The following is a 16,703-nucleotide window of genomic DNA, read 5'->3' on the forward strand; positions in this document are numbered from 1 at the left end:
ACCATCACTGACTGTGGGTGCTTCACACTGGACTTCTGCCATTTTGGCATTTCCTTCTCCCCAGTCTTCCTCCAGACTCTGGCACCTTGATTTCCAAATGACATGCAAAATTTGCTTTCATCCGAAAAAAGTACTTTGGACCACTGAGCAACAGTCCTGTGCTGCTTCTCTGTAGCCCAGGTCAGGCGCTTCTGCCGCTGTTTCTGGTTCAAAAGTGGCTTGACCTGGGGAATGCGGCACCTGTAGCCCATTTCCTGCACAAGCCTGTGCACGGTGGTTCTGGATGTTTCTACTCCAGACTCAGTCCACTGCTTCCGCAGGTCCCCCAAGGTCTGGAATCGGCCCTTCTCCACAATCCTCCTCAGGGTCCGGTCACCTCTTCTCGTTGTGCAGCGTTTTCTGCCACACTTTTCCCTTCCCACAGACTTCCCACTGAGGTGCCTTGATACAGCACTCTGGGAACAGCCTATTCGTTCAGTAATTTCTTTCTGTGTCTTACCCTCTTGCTTGAGGGTGTCAATGATGGCCTTCTGGACAGCAGTCAGGTCAGCAGTCTTACCCATGATTGCGGTTTTGAGTAATGAACAAGGCTGGGAGATTTTAAAAGCCTCAGGAATCTTTTGCAGGTGTTTAGAGTTACGTCGTTGATTCAGATGGTTAGGTTAATAGCTTGTTTAGAGAACCTTTTCATGATATGCTAATTTTTTGGGACAGGCATTTTGGGTTTTCATGAGCTGTATGCCATAATCATCAGTATTAAAACAACTAAAGACCTGAAATATTTCAGTTGGTGTGCAATGAATCTGAAATATATGAAAGTTTCATTTTTATCATTACATTATGGAAAATAATGACCTTTATCACAATATGCTAATTTTTTGAGAAGGACCTGTATATTATGCTCCTACCATTTATCATACTGCAAATGAGTCACAGGAAAAACTAAACTATTAGTTATTATTATTAAACTGCAAATGTGAAGAAACATGCAGCACGTCAAAAACGAAACTTAAAACAGTGTGTGTGTGTGTGTGTGTGTGTGTGTGGGGGGGCTCGACCACCCTGCACCACCGCCAACTGTGGTGCGCATTGGACTGTACAAATGGTAAATGGACTGTACTTATATAGCGCCTTTCTATCTTATTTCAAGATACGCAAAGCACTTTACACTACAATCTGTGTCCTCATTTACCCATTCATACAGCACTCTACTAGATCTCTACAAAGTAGGGGTTGAACGAGTATATAATTTTTAAACTCGACATTAACAATAAAACCCGAGTAGAACTAGAGTATTTGATGACGTCATAGATCTCAAGATCTATTATTTCCAAAATAAATAAATAAATAAAACCGCAAAAAACGGTAATTATTTACAACAAAAAAAGAACAACAAAACTCTGGGAGCATATATTATGCTCCTACCATTTATCATACTGCAAATAAGTCACAGGAAAAACTAAACCATTGGCTATTATTATTAAGCTGCAAACGTGAAAATACGCAGCACGTCAAAAACGAAACTTAAACCGAAACTGGTTCTGGTTAGCTGGTTCTGGTTCGGTGGATTGGACCCGGTGTTACACCATACTCTGTGACCTGCAAAAGTGCAACATCGCCCCCTATGCTCATATGGTGGTCACATAATATGACGTCACTACAGTTACTCGACGTTACATTTTTAACCTCGATAGATGTCCTAGCAAACGATGTGTAGATTACTCGAGTACTCTGTTAATGCCCTAAGTGAAACCAAACACGTGATGCTGGAGCCTTTAGAGGCAACGAGTCACATTTAAGACTAAGATGATGATGATGAAAATCAGATCAGTTTTTTCTACAAAAAGTTTTAGAACGATGGAGTTCTGCCATTCCTTCTCAGAACTCTGATGATGGCATGATAGACACCAGGGGATGAAGCATTTCAGGTGTTGACACAAACTTGAGTTTGAGTCAGTTTGTTCCGTGTGTGTGAGTCACCTGAGCCAGAGGTGCTGATGGGTACCAGATGAGTCCCGTTCTGTGTGATAGCCTTCACCGGGAGCTGGTGCTGGCCGAGGGGCGGGGCTTGCTGCAGGATGGTGACAGTTGTGAGCGGAGCAGCCTGGGAGCTCTGGATGATGCGACTAACTCCACCTAAAGACGCAGGTGTGATGGACGGAAGCGGCTCCACCTTCACTGTGGAAGAAAAGAAAAGAGAACTTTGAAGCTGGACGATCTCTCAGCACGACGCCTGATGGACGTCCAGGGGGAATGACCTTTGAACTCTTGGTGCTCTCCTCCGCCGTTCTCTTGAGGTACTAGGGTCTCTGTTGAAGTAGACTGAGCACCAATGGTTGCCATGGTGACAGCTGGTATCTGGTGGACAACGTGCACGGTCTGCATGACGGGGGCAGAGCTAACTGTCGTGGTTGCCATGGTGTAGGTCACAGGCTTTATGGTGGTCTGAGGCATTGGGCGTTGCACAGCGATCAGGACGGGCTGGCTGCTGAGGGGGGAGGCTGATGGAAGAAAATGGTGGTGGGGGGGACAGTTAGACACAAAACAACTCACTATAGAGAAGAAGTCATGAAAACATTAGCAGCTTCATCAGGTGTTTGGTTTTACCAGGAGAGTTCTGTGCAAAGCGGGCCTCCTGGATCACAGCCAGTTTGGGCTGGACTGCTGGGGTCTGAGTAGCTGCTGGGGGGGGTTGTTCTGATTCCATAGGGACCGGGGAGCTCTCCCTGGACAGGCTGTCTGGAGTCTGGACTCCACTGGAGTGGGCAGACAGCGCCCCCGTGTGGCTGGGAGAAGCCGGTGCGCTCCTGCAGCAACAGAAGGACAAGAGGGCTCGTTGTTGCCATAGAAACCTTCCACAAACCTGCCCAGGAGTCACGAACAGCAGCTTCACCTGGAGGAGAGGGGTCCCACAGGGGTTCTGAAGCACGGTACCCCCCTGGGCCGGCGCTTCCTGAAGGCTTGTTCTACCAGCTTTCCCTCGGAGGTCGGATCAATTCTCCAGAACGAACCTTTCCCCGGCTCCTCCTGAGACCGGGCCACTTTGATGAAGTACCGGTTCAGGGACAGGTTGTGGCGGATCGAGTTCTAACAGAGTCAAACAGACAGACGGCGTTATTTCACAAGTCGGGACGAGACTCTGGACTAACCGGTCAAGAATTCTGCATTTTTAAGAAAACAAGAATTTTCACAGACTGGCTGGCCTCTCGTCAAGAGTCTCTTCAGACTGACTCATCATCTGCACATGAACTTCTAACTTATCATCTTCTACAACTGGAGGGGCCGACTCTGACAAGTGTTTGAGCTTAACGGCTATATTTGTAATTGTTTATTACAAAGATTGTTCCCTCCGGTGAACAAAGGGAGAATTAAAGAGACTGTAGAGAACTGGGGACTCAAACATTAGGGGTCCTGCGTACTCCATCAGAAGAGCTGGAATCAGCTCTCACTGTCGCAGCTGTGTGACGAAAATAGTGTTGTTTTGTTCTGAGAGCAGCTTCGCCCCTTCTCAATCTACGGCCCGGGAAAAACTTCTTCTCACAGTCGTATGCACCAAGTCTTGTGTGATTGGTCAGACGTTGGTGGGCATGTGCGTCAAATGTGGAAATATGCTCGGACATTCAGCTGCACGATTCTTCAAACACACTAAATGAGTCAAATGGACAAAACACCCTGGATGGAGGTCGTGGAGACATCACGGAGGAGTGTCTGTGGAAAAGTGTGGCGCTGTCTTCATGATTTGTGGACGCAGGGAGTAAGACAGGAAATGGTTGTTTGTCTCCATGTATCACTGTGATGGACTAGAGACATGTCCAGGTGTCCAGGCACAGTGATGGCTGCACCGGCAACCCGAAAAGGAAGAAGCGGGTCAAAGATAATTGCTGGATGCAGGGACGGAGTGGGAAGAAACCTGTGGGGTGACATACACTGCAGGGGGAGTGGTTACCCAGGAGCTTGGGCTGGGCATAGATATTTTTAAAATATCTAGATAATTTCAAACGCAATGTAAAATGAGACTATATCGATATAAAACGATACAGTCTTAGAGTTATAATTATATGTGAAAATCCATCAGTTTTTTTCTCCCAGTCTGAGCCTTCACGCCACCAGTCCTGTGTCACTGAATACAAACCCACTCCTCCCCTGCTGCAGCTGAAGACTCTATATTTGAATTATAAAGCTGAGCACTCAGAAGTAAAGAGCAAACAAAAGCTCAAGGCTCCATCCATGTTGTGAGAGAAACAAACTCTGACTGAGTCACTCTGAACTTTGTTTACACAGTGGTGCGTTCACTAGCATCGGAACAGCCAGGGTGCATTCAAGAGCATAGGAACTATGAAATTCAGAAAGAAACGAGCCATAACCAAACAGAACAGAGCTCAGTAAACAACAATGTGAACTTTTTAACAGCTTTGTTAATAAAGGTTGAATTATAATAGTTCATTACAATCAGATTTTTAAAGAGCAGTCAGCCTTTCATTATGTTTGCTCTGTATATGCGTTACGTTTACGTTTTAAGAGCACAGCTGTGTTTTTGGTTTCGTTATGCAGGAAAATAAACTTTTATTTTTTTATACATTTATTTTGTACAGTTACAGCTGTTTGTTTATAAAGGAGCCTGTGTGACAATTGGGACAAAGCTTTGACTCAGAAATATATTTTTGTTATTACTTTATGGAAAGAAAAAATATTGAGATATATATCATATATCACCATTTATCTTAAAATATCAAGATATTAATATTGGTTCATATCGCCCAGCCCTACCAGGAGCTCTGTGTTTCGTGGACTCTGAAAGGTGAAACGAACGTCCTGCAACCACGTGAGTCGACTGTTCGGTTTCAGATGAGTATGTCGGGCCCTTCAGGTTCTGAATTTTTTTCCACCTCAAAGTTTTGGAAACTCTTTTCCTCCCAAGTCAAGCAACAAATAAGAGGTTCAAACTTTATTTTATCAGTTTTAAAAGGTGGCAAATGATTGTGTGAGCTGATTTGGGAGTCTGTTCTGTTGCAGCGACAGACTCCTGCCTGCAGACTGAAGCCTTGAACAGGTGGAGTCTGGTCTTCACTACAATGCTGGACTGAGACCTTTCATACGATTTTTGAATTTAGTCTTAATATTTAAATGAACGTTGTGCGCTAACTGTATTAGCATCTATGGTAGGTCTGCCCAGCTGTTTAACCACCAACAAGATGCCCTTCAAACATGTCCAACGTGTGAAGACGCAGACCTGCCAGCCTTTGTCAGCGGTCCTGTAGTACGGGTAGTTCTTGGTGATGTGGGTGTATATTCCATTCAGTGTTAGCTGTTTGTCTGGAGCCATCGTGATTGCTTGGACTATTAGTTGTGCGTATGAATACGGAGGTTTGGAGTCATCCTGTGGAAGAAAAAAGAAACGGAATAAAATAAATTACAGTCATGATGAAAAAAAAATTACATTTTATTTTACTTCTAACATAGAAAACATCAGAACACAACAGGAAAAACATCTGGAGATCAGCACGTTTATAAGGTCCTCTGACTTGATAATGTTCCTGAAGGGAAACAACGCAAACAAAAATGACCACCTTAGACAACTTCTTTAAATTTATAACTACTATTTTTTCAATTATTTTTTCCTAAATAAACTAACGTAATGTCCGGTTACGGCGGCTTATAAGCTGCTACTTTTTTCACAGGCTTTGAACCCCCGCAGCTTATACAATGCTGCGGACATTTATGGACTGGTGCTCACAGAGCTGCCCAGTACACGTCTCTCTCAGGGGGGTGGGTCCTTGTGACTCAACAACTGTGTTTACATGCGCAAATTTATTTGACCGGATTGAAATGTTTTCAGATTAAATAATCTAAATGTATTGTTTACATGGGCACAATCTGTTCATGACGAGCGTTTACATGCAGCGGGCTTTGTTCTGAACAGAAGTACTGGCATGCACAGAGTGGCAAACTCTCCTTAAAAAACCCACAGAAGAAGAAGTTCTACTTCCGGTTTACTTCTGGGATGAACGTAAACAAACCAGAACTCCCAAAATGGACCCACGACAAGTTTTAATGATGGTGGAGACGTTACCGCACTCCCTGACTGAGCTGCAGGTAATACAGATCATTTTGAGCTCTTTCAAAGTTTCTGGTAGAAATGTTGTCACTCACCGACCAGTTTTACTTCCCCGACATGCTAATATTATTAGCATTAGCCAGGCGGAAATGACAAAGTCACACATGCGCAGTCAGGTCATTTTTTCACCATCAGATAAAACCAAACAGATCAAGTGTTTACATGCGCACCATTCGGGTTATGAATCGGCGTAAACCACCCGTTTCATTCTGATTACAAATTATTTCGTATCACGCTGAATAAACAAAAAAATAACCTGAACGGGGTGTTTACATGACGCGTTTTTATTCCGACCGGCCGTTTGATCCGATTACTTATGTCCATGTAAACATAGCTAATGAGACTACTTGTATAAATAAAAGTTAAAATAATAATAATCTGACCAATGAAATTACCAAACAGGTCACAGTTGAACCAATGAAACGGGGAGTTTAGGAGAGAACAAGCACAGAGCGAAGAACAACCTTGCAGCAGGAGGAATATGAAGATAGTGATCAATGACTTCCTGACAGGCTACTGCAGTGGTTCCCAACTCTGGTCCCTGAGGAACACCATCCTGCATGTTTCAGTTGTTTCCTGCTCCAACACGCCTGATTCAGTGATTTACTTTCTTCCTCAGGTTCTGTTGATGCCGGTTAATCACCCATTCATTCAAATCAGGTGCATCAAAGCAGGGAAACAAGTTAAACATGCAGGACGGTGTTCCTCAAGGACCATGGTTGGGAACCACTGGGCTACTGTTTTTTTTTTTTTTTCCAACAATGAAAGAGAGGCTGAGGACATGTGTGATGAAGACTTTCTGATGCTGTTCAATTCTGACACTGAAGAAGACTTTAGTGGTTTTCATGCACAGGAGGAAGATGAAGATAGTGTTTAATGACTTTTCCTGGTAGGACTGTATTTATTTACCAGCTGTTACAGGCACTGTTCAGAAAGAGAACATTTACTGTAGGTTACTGGTACGTATTTAATTAAAAGTTTAAAAAAATCTTTCTGTACAAATCTCATGATACAACATGATCACCCGCAGCTTATGTGTGCGCGTGGCTTACAGTCGGGAAATTACAGTAGTCAATCTAGTTTTGTTTTCCACAAAACTTATAAATGAGCTTCAATGGTCCAACATGGGCTTTTTTTTTTTTTTAATTATACCCACCACACACCCACACCCTGAAAAAAAAAACTGCTCATGCACAACACCTGTTTGTTTTTTTACTGATGAGGATATACAGCGTTACCGAGCTGCAGCAGTCTGGTGCGTCAACTATTGATGAGATGGAGCCAGTCTGAGCCGTGGAGCGTCTGATTCTTCAACTGCACGCAGGTGGAACTACGCTGTTGTGTTTAAATGTGTAACATGCAAGTGAGATGTAGCCCTTTACATCCAAACTAAAACGATTTTGTCAGACAAACTGAGTGAAGAACTCCACAGCAACGTCCAGCCAGGAAAGACGAACCTCTTCAGAGGTCTGTCTCAATACATTTTTACATCACCAGGTGATAAGAACCACAAGTAGAGTCCAATAAAATACACTCACTGAAAGGAACGCATCATTTTCTGGTATGATCATTATGGGATTGTCCTATGGTTGACAGATGGACTCACACTTGGCTCCAGAAACTTTTGGTCTACAGAGGAGTCAGCGGTCCACTTAATGGTGCTCAGGTCCTGTGGCTGCAGAACAAACTCAAATCATCGCCCCTCCTCCACCGTGCTTAACAGTTGTTATGAGCCATTTGTGCTATGATGAACTTTAACCTCTAATCTGATCATTCAGGTCTGAGGCAGAGCTCGTACGTGTTTTTCATTGCACAGTTTGACCTTGAGCTGACCTTGCTGGAACATCCACTCCTTGGACCAGAAGCTGTCCTAACGTGTTAAAAACAGTTCACTCTTTTTAACGATGAACTCAAAATGATTTTAAAATATTTTTAACCCCTCCCAGATCGACAGACAACAGTTGCTTCTCTAAGGCCATGGCTGATGTCTTTGTGTCTCGTCATCATGTTTAGACACACCTGTATGTCCCAGAGTGGCATATTGACAAAACTTTTACATGTGCTCATGTTTGAACCATCAACATGTTATAGACAAAATGTCCCCTTCTCTTGTTGGAATAACGCCAGCAGGAAGTGCTTTTTGGAAGAAGCCATGTTGTATTTTTGGGACCAGAGTCTGCACGCGAGCGTTGTGGGGCTTTAAGTGCTGTCCATTTCCCCACAGTGTCACATGAGCTTTTCTTATAAGCATGAAATAACTATTTACACCTACATGTATAAAAAATGTAGGTAGCAAGATAAGAACTACTAAATCAACCCTTGAAGTCCTATTCATGTACATGGAGGGTGCAAGACAACTTGTACTAGAACCATTTTGTGGGAACTCTGCACCTCTTCCAGGTTCATCTTGGGGGATACAAACTGACACTTTGAATCCCTAAAACACACAGCAGTACGTTTTCAACCAGCTGGAGGCAAGCACTGCTCTCACCTTTGGGCTGTCTTCCCCTGAGGCCTCCTTATCATTTTCTGATTGAGAGTTGTCTCCGATAAGTTCTGAGGCAAGAACACGACTCGTCCTGTAGCTGGAGAGTCCCGCGCCCCGTGGACTTGATGGACATGAGTTCGCAGCACTATAAAATGAATGAAAACTCGTTTCTTGAGTTGGGACAAAGAAAAAATAACTAACCTGATTGAAAAGTACAACAAATGTGAGCGCTCCTACCTAATGGTGCCAGTGGGTGACGGTAGTGGGCTCATGAGGTGGGCAATGTTGTCGGGAATGTTAATGGTCAGCGGGGAGATCTGGGGCTGGACGGGCTTGACCGGTGATTCAGGCACGTTCCTTGGCTCTTTTTTGTCCGTAGACAGGGCGGTGAACGTGATCTTTATACTTGTGCTAGGGAAGCGAAAACAACACCTGCAGGAGGGGAGGAACAAAAGAAACTGGGATCAACACAGACTGAAACGATGTCTGGCCAGATCATTCTTTTGCCACTTCAAGTTCAAGAATCTTTATTATCCCCAAGGGGCAACAAGTTTCACAGTCAGACACATGAAACAAGACATGACATTGAGACATTAAAATCTGTTCTACACCTGGGCTGCAGATACCTGTGTCCAGATGGAAGCAGCCTGAACTCACCATGGAGTGGGTGATCAGGATCTGCCAGAATCAGCCTGGCCTTGTTCCCTGACCTCACCCTGTGCAAGTCAGTAAAGTTTTGTAGGGCTATGCCAGCAGTTTAGCTTTATATTCTGACAATATACAGATATATATATAAACGTGAAGAAACGTGCAGCACGTCAAAAACGAAACTTAACAGTGTGTGTGTGTGTGGGGGGGGGGGGGTCGACCACCCCGCACCACCGCCAGCTGTGGGGCGCATTAAGTTTAGTTTTAGAGATTAATATGTTTATAGATTTTTTAAATAGGTTTAGAGATGAATATTTTTTGCTTTTTACCATACCATACCATACCAATTTATTTATAAAGCACTTTAAACAGTGACAAAGCACACCAAAGTGCTGTACAGGGACAAACAGAACAAGCACATAGCAACAGATTACATAACAGGACACCAAAAAGTAGAAACCAACAAAAACAATAATGGATAACAACAACAACCGCAACATGACCAACACAGTGTGATGCACACAGACTCAGCACAGATCACACAGTGCTGAAAGCCAGGGAATAAAAGTGTGTTTTTAAGCGAGATTTAAAAACTGTGAGGGGGGCCTGTCTAACGAGCAGAGGTAACTCATTCCAAAGTCTTGGGCCTGCTACAGAGAAGGCCCTGTCACCTCTGCGCTTGAGACGGGTTCCTGGGACTGTTAGGAGCAACTGGTCTGCTGATCTGAGAGAACGTGGTGGGACATACGGCTGGAGCAGATCAGTAAGATAGGAGGGGGCAGAGCTGTTTAGTGATTTATAGACATACAAGAGTATTTTGAATTTGATTCGAAGGTGAACCGGAAGCCAGTGTAGGGAGGCCAAAACAGGTGTAATGTGCTCTCTTTTGCTTGTGCTGGTCAAATACCGGGCTACTGCATTTTGGACCAGTTGAAGTCTAGCTATGGAGGTCTGACTGATACCAAAAAGGAGTGAGTTGCAATAGTCAAGCCTGGATGTAATGAATGCATGAATTACTGTCTCCAGGTTATTTTTGGACAATATGGGCTTCAGCTTAGACAGTCGCCTCAGCTGGAAAAGGCAGGATTTAACAATCATTTACATGATTGTTGAGTTTCAGAGAAGGGCCAAGTATCACTCCTAGATTAGTGACTCTTTGTTTCACTAACGGTGACAGAACGGATAGGTCGATGCAGTGGTTGGTGATTGTGTCATTGGGAGGAAACAGCATAACTTCAGATTTCTTCTCGTTGAAACTCAAGAAATTTAAAGCCATCCAATCTCTGATGTCAGCCAGGCAGTCCAGTAACGGTTGAATAGAGTGAGTACCGTTGAGTCTGAGGGGGAAGTAGATTTGGCAGTCGTCGACGTAGAAATGAAAAGGTATGTTATGTTTCCTGAAAATAGCACCTAGTGGCAGCAGGTATAAAGAAAATAAAAGAGGACCAAGGACGGACCCTTGCGGTACCCCCCATTTAAGCGCTGCCGAGGCTGAACTAAAATCTTTGATGGAGACACAAAAGGACCTGTCAGCGAGGTAAGATCTAAACCATTCTAGGGCTGACCCAGTGATGCCCACCCACTGCTCTAACCTCGCAATGAGGATCTCGTGGTCGATTGTATCAAAGGCAGATGTGAGGTCCAGTAAGAGAAGGAGCACAGAATCACCAGCGTCTGTGAATAGGAGAATGTCGTTAAAAACCTTGAGTAGAGCAGTTTCAGTGCTGTGGAGAGGTTTAAAGCCAGACTGGAATAGCTCTAAGATGGCATTATCCTCTAGAAAGCATTTCAGCTGGGACTCCACTATTTTTTCCAGTAGTTTAGCGACAAATGGGAGTCTGGAGACAGGACGGAAGTTGGACATGTCTGAGGGGTCAAGGCTAGGTTTTTTCAGGAGAGGTTGGACAGCAGCATGTTTAAAAGTTATTGGCACCACACCTGAGGCTAAGCTGCTGTTCACAATGCCAAGAACAGGAGGGCCCAGAACAGGAAGAAGCTCCTTGAGGAGTCGAGGGGGGACAACGTCAAAAGGGGAGCCAGATGGCTTCATGCCGCACATGACCTGCTCCAGGGAAGACAGAGAGATGGGCTCGAAGTGGTCAAGAACAGCAACACAATGAGATGGGATGGATGGATCATTAGCAGGTGGAGAAATGAGTGCCCGGATGTTTGCAACTTTTTCAGAAAAGAAATGGAGGAAGTTTTCACACAGCTCAGTTGAGGCTTCTAGAGGTGAAGGTTCACTGAGGTGTAGAACTGAGTTCAGGGTGGAAAAAAGGGCTCGGGGGTTGTGGGAATTTGAGGCAATTATCGCAGAAAAGAACTTCGATTTGGCGGCTTTAACTGCCTTCTGATAATGACGCCAACTCTCCTTTAGGATTTGAAAAGAAACCTGCAGCCTGTCTTTCCTCCACCTGCGTTCTGCTCTCCTACACTGCTGTCCAACGGCTTGAGTGACGTCATTAAGCCATGGTTCTGATAAAAGTTTTGTTTTCCTGGTTTTAACGGGAGCAACACGGTCCAGAATATTTAAGCAAACAGAGTTAAGCTGAGAGGTTAGCTCCTCGGTGGAGAGAGACACAGAGCTGATCGATCCTCTCAGAGCTAAAAGCTTCAGTAAAACGTGCAGCTTTGAACATGCTTTGTTTGTGAAACAAGAGGAAGCTGGTTCTGGTTCGGTGGATTGCACCCGGTGTTACACCATACTTTGTGACCTGCAACAGTGCAACACTGCCCCCTACAGTCATACAGTGGTCACATAATATGACGTCACTACGGACACTCGACCTTACATTTTTAACCTCGATAGATGTTCTAGCAATCGATGTGTAGATTACTCGAGTACTCTGTTAATGCCCTAGCCCCAACTCTGCTCAGCCCTGCACACCCCTACTCAGCCTGGCTCAGCTCAGCCTGGATTTGCACCTGCACTTTAGGACCGATTCTGGAGGCGTGTCCAGAATCCAAGTCCTGCTAATGAGAGTTCTGCTCCTCAGATAAATAATATTAAATTATTATTTTTATATATGAATGTTTCTGTTAACTTATTTTATATATGAATATTTCTGTTCAGTGCCCTGAGACGACTTCTGTTGTGACTTGGCACTGTATAAATAAACTGAACTGAATTGAATCTGATGAACCAGATTCTACAAAAACATTTATATTTAAATCTAAAAAAGTTAAGTCTGGTCCTCTGGACATTCAAAAACAAAACAAACAAAAAAAGTAGAAACGTTTCTTCTTTCATCCGAAAGACTTCTTCAGTCTGAGGTGCTGTATTCAGTTCATAGCTATTTATACAAGACTGAGCTGAATACAGCTTCTCAGACTGAAGAAGTCTTTCAGATGAAAGACAAAATGTTTCTACATTTTTGTTTGTTTGTTTTGTTTTTTGAATGTCCAGAGGACCAGACTTACCTTTTTTAATTTTTTCTACCTGGATTATTGAGCATGCATCAGGATATCTATATTTAAAATTCTATATTTTTCTTCATGATTTGATGTATTTGCGCTCATTGTGCTTTTGTTTCTTGTATACAGGTTAATCTTTTCTTGTAAACAGATTATTTTTAGCTTTGAATTAAAGTTTAGCTTTGATTTAAAGCTTTAATTTAAAGTGTAATACTTGTTTTGTGATTTGTACATTTGTGGGTTAGAATAATGTTGAACCAAAGGCCATGTCTCTTCTTTAAACATGTTTGAGGGAAATATTCCCGAGAGATCCAATAATTTTGTCTTTTTATGATTTTTCAGCTAAGAACTTTAATCAACAGATTATTTAATAAAGTCAAAGGGAAAACAGGATTTTATGATTAAGCCGGCACCATTTATTTATTTTTGACACGGCTCGCTCGAATTTTGTCGTCGGTCACCAAACACAAAAATGCCTGGACTTCAGAATTAAACACGGTGTTGTCATTATTGTTGTTAAAATCCTAAGCATCCAGAGAAATTGCAAATGGCAGCTCAGTGAAAAGTTTCTGCGCTCCAGTGACTCCTCCCCCTGACCAATCAGAGTCCTGCATTCACGTTTCGTTCTGGACTCAGCTCGACTGAGCTCGCTTGGTCCCACCAGAGAAGCAGGGATGAAAAGAGGCCCTGAATCAGCCTCAAATCAGCTAAAAATACTAGCTAAAGTACTGGTGCTAAAGGGTTCTTACCATGGCAGGCTGCCCAGAATTGGGGCTTATTAGGGGCAGTGCAAATGGGGCATTAGTCACAAAAAGGAGAGGGAGCACGTTGCAGAACTGGTGGGCAGGAAAAACAATAATGTCTCTGTTATTTGGAGATGGTTTGGATTTAATTTGTCAGATGAACAGCAGAAAAATCTAATCTGTAGACAATGCCGAAAACAAGTCCCGACGAAAGGTTCAAGCACAACAATTTTTTTTCATCATTTAAAGTAAACCAGCGTCATAAAGTGGAATATGAAGAGTGTGTGAAACCTGGTGCTGCAGCTTCAGCTGTGAAGCTTCCTTCCCTGAAACAAACTACGGTACGAAACTCTTACCTGTGCTGTACGAGACAAACAGTGAGAGGTGGTGTGAGAGCTTCCTCAATTAAAAGAACAGGGAAAGTGTATGGCAAGCCATTTTAACATAAAATCGGATTCACCGTACTTACATTCCAGATATCTGAAACTGATTTATGACTAGACATATTAGTTATTTAAGATATCTTTAATTCTATTTTGACTAGTGAAAATACATTTGAGATATCTCTAATTACATTCTGACTAGTATAAATGACGTCAGATTTACCATTGAGTTGTATGGAGGCTTCAATTCAAGATATCTTAAAATGAATTTTGACTAGTCAAAAATACAGTTCTAGATATCTCCAAGTTAATTTTGACTAGTCATTATTTGCTTTCAAGATATCTCGCTTTTAGTTCTGACTAGTCATAATTACAATTAAAGATATCTTAAATTACGTCAATATTCAAGATATCTTAAATGTATTTTTGCATATCATAAATAAAGTTTTGACTAGTGCAAATTAAATTGCAGATATCTTGATAGCAAATAACGACTAGGCAAAACTAACTTAAGAGATATCTAGAACTGTACTTATGACTAGTCAAAATTCATTTTAAGATATCTCAAAATGAATTCAAAATATCTTGAATATTTTTTCATGTAGACGGCTTTTCTATTTTTGATATCTTGAAATAACATTTTGACAAATCAGAATGACGTTCAAGATATCTTGAATAATTATTTTGACTAATCAAAACATCACAGATTTACGAAGCATTTTGGCAGAAAAATTATTGTCTGTAATGTCAGGTCAGTCCAATACATAGCTTGTGTTTTTAACACGATTTTTAGCGCAGCAGCTCATGCTCGACATGAATTAAAAACACGGATTATTTATTGAGTCTGCAATAAGACTTTTTGCGACGTCTTTTTCACGACAGCTGGAAACACAATTCTTGTTTTTTTTTTTTCTTGCGAGTCTTTGCACTAAGGAGAAATGTCTCTCTTTTCAACATCTTTGCTTAATTTGCCAACCTTTCCTTTCGCTGCTGAGGAGGAAACCACAGCGGCAAATTCTCGAACCAATAAACTTGAAAAGATAAAAGTTCTAAAATATCCACAGCTATCAAGGTAAGAAAAGACGTAGGCTAACCCATAGCTACAGCTGCAACATACGAACAGCGTAATAAAGCCAAATTTAGTGTGCTAAATTATTTGGAGTATTTGAGACAGACATGGTACCTTCTCTCAGGTAAGACACTGCCTAATTATGGTAACTCAAGCAGGCTGTGAGAATGTAGTAAAGCATGGTAGGACAGATACGGTTGTTTTCTTGCCCCACAAGAACAACCAGGAACTGAACAAAAACAACCGTGCTGAGACTGAGCCATTTTCCTCACTGTCTAATGTTGACACTATAGCCACCGGAAGTTGTAGCATTTTCTGACAATTTTGTCCAGAACAGCTAGCACCCAAAATTCTGCAGGCAACTGTTTGAACAGCTAAGTGGCAGCCGGGGGGCCTACACGTAATTTCTTAATTCCAGATATCTAAAAATGTCATTCCAACTAGTCATAATTACGTTCGAGATATCTTGAATTGTAATTACGGCTGTTTGACCCTTCAAATGATGAATCAGGTGACGTCATTTCAGATATCTTGAATTACATTTTGACTAGTCAAAATTCCTTTTAAGATATCTTGAATTGTTATTCTGACTAATCAGAATGTAAATACAGATATCTTAAATTAGCATTCTGAATAGTCAAAATGTAATTGTTCCTAGTCCAAACTCATTTTTAGATATCTAGAATGTAACTACAGATAGTTAGACTAATCGATTTTATGTTAAAACGGCTTGCCACAGTTGTGGGGGTTTGAACTACCGTATAAGGCCCTATTTACACGGACACGACGGGGGGAAACGTAGGTTTTTTCATATGTTGGAGGAAAAGATCCATGTTGACACGGACGAATTTTGTGTTTACATGCATCCCGAGGAATCTCCCCCGCCCTCCCGAATCCGCTGTAGTTACCATGCCAGGTCATTAGATGGTGCTGTGAATTTTGTACATTCACCAAATGCGCATTGAGTGCATAACTGAACATGATTATTTGAAGGTTGGCATTTTTTGTATTAAAAGCACTTGTCTTTCATTGGTGGGATGAAATATGCTAATTTTTTGGGACAGGCATTTTCGGTTTTCATGAGCTGTATGCCATGATCATCAGTATTAAAACAATTAAAAACCTGAAATATTTCAGTTGGTGTGCAATGAATCTGAAATATATTAAAGTTTCCTGATGCATGCTCAATAATTCAGGTAGAAAAATCTAAAAAGTTAAGTCTGGTCCTCTGGACATTCACAAAACAAACAATACAGTTTATAATAAAAAACAATAAATGTTTTTTGTTTGTTTTGTTTTTTGAATGTCCAGAGGACCAGACTTAACTTTTTTAGATTAATAAGTAATACATTTATGTTTTTAAATTTAATGAAAGACAAACCTTTAAAATTTAAGGACAAAATTTAATCTAATTGTTTTCAAGTCTGTATCTTATTGTAAAAGCAGTTTCAAAGATTACAGCACAGTGTGATGTTTTGCAATTTTAACATGAACCTTGTGTGCATCTGCAAATAATAAAAGTGAAGATATTTTTAATACATCTTTTTTGTCCAGAAACATCCAGAGCCACCGTGCACAGGCGTGTGCAGGAAATGGGCTACAGGTGCCGCATTCCCCAGGTCAAGCCACTTTTGAACCAGAAACAGCGGCAGAAGCGCCTGACCTGAGCTACAGAGAAGCAGCCCTGGACTGTTGCTCAGTGGTCCAAAGTACTTTTTTCGGATGAAAGCAAATTTTGCATGTCATTCGTAAATCAAGGTGCCAGAGTCTGGAGGAAGACTGGGGAGAAGGAAATACCAAAATGGCAGAAGTCCAGTGTGAAGCACCCACAGTCAGTGATGGT

At 42.1% G+C, this 16,703-nt stretch overlaps 1 protein-coding gene across 1 annotated transcript in view; it reads right to left on the minus strand.

The window, feature by feature from the left end:
* foxk2a (forkhead box K2a) overlaps positions 1–16,703 on the minus strand; it is a 25,459-nt gene that overhangs the window by 3,991 nt on the left and 4,765 nt on the right. Inside the window, exons 2-8 of the mRNA XM_037691723.1 lie at positions 8,841–9,035; positions 8,607–8,748; positions 5,231–5,377; positions 2,894–3,087; positions 2,608–2,807; positions 2,259–2,501; positions 1,981–2,178 (exon numbers count right to left, since the gene is read on the minus strand). Of these exons, the coding sequence (XP_037547651.1) occupies positions 1,981–2,178; positions 2,259–2,501; positions 2,608–2,807; positions 2,894–3,087; positions 5,231–5,377; positions 8,607–8,748; positions 8,841–9,035 (1,319 nt within the window). The remainder of the gene's footprint in view (positions 1–1,980; positions 2,179–2,258; positions 2,502–2,607; positions 2,808–2,893; positions 3,088–5,230; positions 5,378–8,606; positions 8,749–8,840; positions 9,036–16,703) is intronic.

This window comes from Nematolebias whitei, chromosome 17 (assembly GCF_014905685.2).
Source record: "Nematolebias whitei isolate Nwh7 chromosome 17, NemWhi1, whole genome shotgun sequence".
NCBI classification, from domain to species: Eukaryota; Metazoa; Chordata; class Actinopteri; order Cyprinodontiformes; family Rivulidae; genus Nematolebias; species Nematolebias whitei.